The sequence below is a fragment of the Trachymyrmex cornetzi genome, unplaced genomic scaffold, assembly GCF_001594075.2.
Source record: "Trachymyrmex cornetzi isolate Tcor2-1 unplaced genomic scaffold, Tcor1.1 scaffold726, whole genome shotgun sequence".
Taxonomy (NCBI): Eukaryota; Metazoa; Arthropoda; class Insecta; order Hymenoptera; family Formicidae; genus Trachymyrmex; species Trachymyrmex cornetzi.
The window spans coordinates 302,604-308,020 of NW_017300055.1; the positions used below are offsets into that span (position 1 = coordinate 302,604).

General features: G+C 34.7%; 1 protein-coding gene across 5 annotated transcripts in view; it reads left to right on the plus strand.

Moving 5' to 3' along the window:
- LOC108767790 (uncharacterized) overlaps positions 1-5,417 on the plus strand; it is a 94,769-nt gene that overhangs the window by 23,458 nt on the left and 65,894 nt on the right. Inside the window, exon 1 of one of the 5 annotated variants that reach the window (XM_018517837.1) lies at positions 4,009-4,305. The exons of 3 other annotated variants lie outside the window; for them this stretch is intronic. In XM_018517837.1, coding sequence (XP_018373339.1) covers positions 4,272-4,305 — 34 coding nt within the window. In that variant the 5' untranslated portion in view covers positions 4,009-4,271. Of the gene's footprint in view, positions 1-4,008; positions 4,306-5,417 lie in introns of those variants that run through there. One more of the 5 variants, XM_018517838.1, reaches the window with a different exon arrangement.

Consider the following 5,417-nt stretch of genomic DNA (forward strand, 5'->3'; position numbering starts at 1 on the left):
TTATATAATATATATAAAATATTTTTTCCCGGAAAATATGATCCAAAATTTATGACTTTCTTGAAAATTGAAAAATATTGAATGTTTTTTTTAATATACATATATTAAAGTTATTCATAAGCTTTTTAAAATCTTCAAATATTTGTAAATATTTTGAAAATCTTTAATCAATTCTTAAAAGAGTTTGGAAGATTTCCGTGAAATTTCCAAATAATCAATTATCTTGAAAGAGTCTGAAAAAAAGTTTCTTATCTGGAGTGTGTTTGAACATTTTTAAGTGTCCTTAGTACGTCAATCTATTAATTGACATTCGTTGAGGAATGCAGAGAATTAATTGAAACAACGATTACAAAAAAAAAAATTATTATCGAAAGAACGCAAATAACAATTATCGGAAGTCCTTCATGGATGGACGTTGTTTTCGAACCTTTTATCGCAGATTATATTAATCGCGTAGATATATAGAATTTTAGTAAACACGCGCCTCTTCAGCATATCCCGATTGATCGATTTTCAGACGTATATTTTCTCAGGTCTCTTCAGAATTTTCCACTCAATTTTTCCCTTACTATATCCTTTAAATTCCTCTCGTTCGAAAATATTTTGTTCACTCTACTTCGCTTTCGCAAATATCTCAGTGATCATTATCGGATTCTCCGATACGGTCTTAAAATAGACGAAAATCAATAGTCGAAAATTGATCCGATAAGAGGCTTAACAGCTTGTTTTGTTATTTTCCGCTTCTCGTCGTAAATTATCACTGTCGCTCAAAATATCCAAAATATCGCAGTCAAAACGGAGAAGTCGCGTTTATACGCGAATAAATTCAGTTTTAAGAAGATTCTAAAGAAAGCAAGGCTGAACTTAATTAACGTCAATAAAACAGACTCTTTAATTTCAAACTAAAAGTATTGATAATAGTGATATCTTTAATTCAATTTTTTAGGGCCATAGCACATAAAAAATTTCAGACAGTAAGACGTAAGCATTAAGGAAATCAACATGTTGGAGCTGACGTTATGGCCTTTCGGACTCTACTGTGATTGGCCAATTTGTTTATTGTTTACGTTTTATTGCTTAAGTTTTTTTGTGTGCCATGACCCTTCTATTGGTCTATTCTATTGGTCGCGGCACAGACTTTTGCATAACGCATAATACATAGTGCATAAAAGAATCTATCAATTAAAATTCTTTTCCCTGAAATAGGAGAAAAGGAAGAACTCTGATTGGTTGATTTGTTTATGTACTATACGTTATGTATTATGCAAAAGTGTGTGCTGCGGCCTTATCTCACTCAAACGTGTATATTTGTTCTTATCTAACATGTTGTAGCATCATCTCTTGCAAGATCGAGCACATACTGATAGACACAATTACTGCTTCGTTTATCATTCTAAATCTTCACTAAGGATACGTATACATGTAATTATTGTTAAAGTAAAAATTTTTTTTGGCTTAATTCCATAGAATACATTGTTCAAATCTAAAGTGCGATGCAGGTTTATTTTCAATATGTGAATTATAAAATTTTTATATTATTCAGGCGTCAGCTGTACGAGTCAAAGATAATCGTATTTTGTACAAGGGTCGTTTGAAAAGTTTTGAGCCTCAACATGAAAATGGCATTACTCGTCAAAATCATTCTGGTATTACAATCGTACATGTTTTGCAAGATACCTGTGAAAATTGTAGCTATTTTGGACGTTCAGTTGTTGTTTGAGAGTTATTTGTGTCAGTCGATGTCAGTGTTTTCGTTTGATGAAAATCTGTGTCCTCTGAGCCTAACTTTGAGAGCCTAGGGAACAAGAAAAAATTGTTGGTGATCAGATCTAGTGAATACGGTGGATAGTTAATTAATTCGAACCGCAATTCGTAAATTTTTGTTTAACGATTGTCGATATTCGATTTTTTCCATTTTTACAAAAACACTGACATCGACTGGCACAAATGATTATCAAACAACTGAGCGTCTACAATGATTACAATTTTCACAGGTATCTTTCAAAGCATGTACGATTGTAGTACCAGAATGGTTTTGACGAATAATACCATCTTCATATTGAGGCTCAAAACTTTTCAAACGACCCTCGTAATTCTTTTTTTTATTTTCTCGTAAAATCTAGTACTCCGCGTGTTTTTTGTGCGTATTTCAATCCGATAAAAAAAATTTTACTGTAAAGTCAGTTCGAACATTTTTGTAGCAATTTGTGATAAAACAGACAACTTTAGGATCCTCTTAATTCGATCAACTTTCCCATACAGCATAGATCAATCTAGTTTATTTCTAGCAATATTGCAGCAACACTACAACGTTCCAGATATATTATAGTTACAAATGTTGCAGCAATATTACTGCCAGCTTCTGTGCTATATGCAGTTTCTTTCACACTGAGAGAAAAGATTTTGTTATAGGAACAAATCAAGGGAAAGCAAATGTGATATTTGTTAAAAAAACAATCGATTTGTTACGATTGCAAATTAATTCATCAATGTAACAAATAGTATCGCTAGCAAATAAGAGGCTCGTATATATATATAAAAGTCGTAGATGGTTGCAGAGTCTCAAATCGTAAGAAATTGACTAATTCTAGTCAAGCATTCTCCCTATATTTGACTGTGCTTGATCGGTTTCCTACAACTTAAGACTCCACGATCATCTACGAATTTTATGCAAACGAGCTAAAGTCTATCCAAAAGACAGGTTAGATTCTATATAGTTTGTTTCTGTTATTAATAATTGGTTGGTATAGCAGACTAGCAGCAATCACAACATAATTTGTTGTTACATATTTACCGATCACCGGTTAAAGGTACTGGTGGCTTGCTAAATTAACAAAATCCTTTCAGCGCAGTGTCTCGCTTATCAATAAAACAACAATCCTCATATAACACGCTCATTAACTCCTCGTTAGATTTCCCACTGGCAGATCTTTTCTTACTTCACTCCACTCAGCCACTCGTGCTCGTCGAAGGTGAAAAGTATATCTGCTCCCTCTCCTCCGCGCAACTTAGCCTTTCTCCTTCCTTCTTCTCTCTCCCTCTTTCTCTCTCTCTCTCTCTCTCTCTCTTTCTCTCCGTTGCTCTCTTTGGCAATCAGCTCGCTCCGTTACTTCGGGGCAAGTATCGTGCGAAGACGACTCGCTTGTGGGATCGGCTCTGCTTGGCACGGTCGTCGGTACGCATTAGTGCGCTTCGAACGCTTTCTACCGGAGTGTCCTCTCTGCCGCTGCCGCGTACCGTACACTGTGAATCTGTCCCTCTTCCGCGTATCACGGAAACTCGACCGTCGCCATCTTAGCACCAAACGTGCGCGGGCGCAAACGAATGAGCGAGCGGAATCGCACCTTTGAACATAAACGTCAATCTCCAGATCTTTCCGATCCGTGCATCACGCGAGTCGGAACCTGCGACTGCGATTGTACCTGTACCGTAACAATCCGCTGACCGGAGCCTTACGGACGGAGTCGCCTTGAGATCTTCTCGTGTGTCGCCCTTGACGAAGGGCGTATCAAGAGCAACTCCACGTGATTTATGTCGGAGCTTTAGCGACCGATGAAAAACGTGTAATTCGTGTAATACGTGATAAATGTAAAGATCGAGTTGTCATTGACAGTTTAGTGAAATCTTTTTGCGACAAGAGATTTTCTTCGAGTCATTCCTTAATTCTAACTGCGTTGCTTATACATTCTCAAATTCTCTAGGTTATACCTCTTCTATCTGACTTAACCTAACGTCTTCAAGGGCCTTATTTCTATTGCAAATTCCTCGAATCCATACGTCTCTCCTAATACTCGGAAATATCTTTAAATTTCTGTTGGAAATCAAGATTTTTCCAAGAATCTCGAATCTTCACGATCCTCTTGCCGATTTCGACAAATTGTCAAACTTTGTATAAATATTTTTGAATGAAAACTTCTAGTTCTTAAAAAAAATCTTTGTGTGTCTTAAATTTTCAAAAGCTCAGGCTTGTAAAATTATCACTTTTTTGGTCATTAATTTTCTAAAACCTGAAAAAGTCATTTCATTTTCCAGGCGGTCACATTCCTTTCTTTTTCCCTCGAAATTACTCAAATATTCATATGTATACGCAACTAACGTTGAAAATCCGAATTGTCGATAGTTTCATTTTCATCTAATCGAGTTTGAAAACGCGAGTGGCCATCAAAATGATTAATTGACCGACCGGACTTTTCGAAATCCTGGTAATTACATTTCACACCCGTGAAGGATTGGCCATCGGTATTGTTATCAGTGATACCTCCCAGTGGACCATGTTGGAATTCTCCGTACAACATGCCGAAGTCGGTACGTATAACACGCGACCTGTGACTCCCGCGACCCGCAATGCGTGCGCGGAATAACGGCAGAAAAGCACTTTCTCGGACGCGCGCTTTTGCAATCGTTTGCATTTCTATTGTCCCTATGTTATTTTCCTTTGTCTTATATTACATCATTATACAGAGTGCTCTACGCCAAATTGCTTGAGTTATTCTCCGTCACTTCCACATTAAATTATTGAGAAGACGAAAATTAGGATGTTTTAAATCAAAATTAGGTCATTTCATAAAAACATATAAAAGTATGAGATTACAACTAATTTTTCTTTTAAATAGATAAGTTAGAAAACAAATTAATTAATACAATAGATATAACGTGCTCATGTAGGGGAGACCGGGGACAAAAGTAACATTTTGACTTTGAAGCGTTATAATAATTAAAATATAATACGTTAAAAAAATATGTATCTTTAGATATAGAATTTATTTAGCTACAAAATTTTCTTTGGTTTAATTATTTTATGTAACTAGAAAAGAAGAGAGTTATGTTTGTTTAAAGACTATGAGGAATTTTGTTACAATCGTCTCAACCCCCAGAGACGATAGTAACGATTATAACAGTAGAGGATAATTGTACCACATTTGCCAGAGGTACGTAACACAACTACATAAATCACACTCTTTCTTGCAACTACACGAATGAATAACTGGTCCTTTATAACTTCTTTAAATGCTTGTATAAATGTTTGTACAAAGACACTTCTTTTATATAGTTTTTTTCTTCTCTGTCTTGTGTTTTCTTGTAAATGGGATTCTATGATGAAAAATACAAATAACATTGTACAAAATAATACTAAAATAAAATCAAGTAAGTTTGGGGATAATTGTAATGTTACAACTGCCCCCAGACATTGATGTTACTATTGTTCCCTAATAATATTTTATGATTTATAGTAAATTTGTTAAATAAAAACCTAGATAAAAATCAACCCAAATGCAACCATCAGGGTTGGGTAAGTTAATTTTTTCTTTTAACTAAATTAAATTAAAGTTAACAACCTTGAAAATTTAACTTAGTTAAGATACAAGTTAATGTATAATGAAATTAATTGAATTAAAAGTTAAGTTAATAAAAAAAAG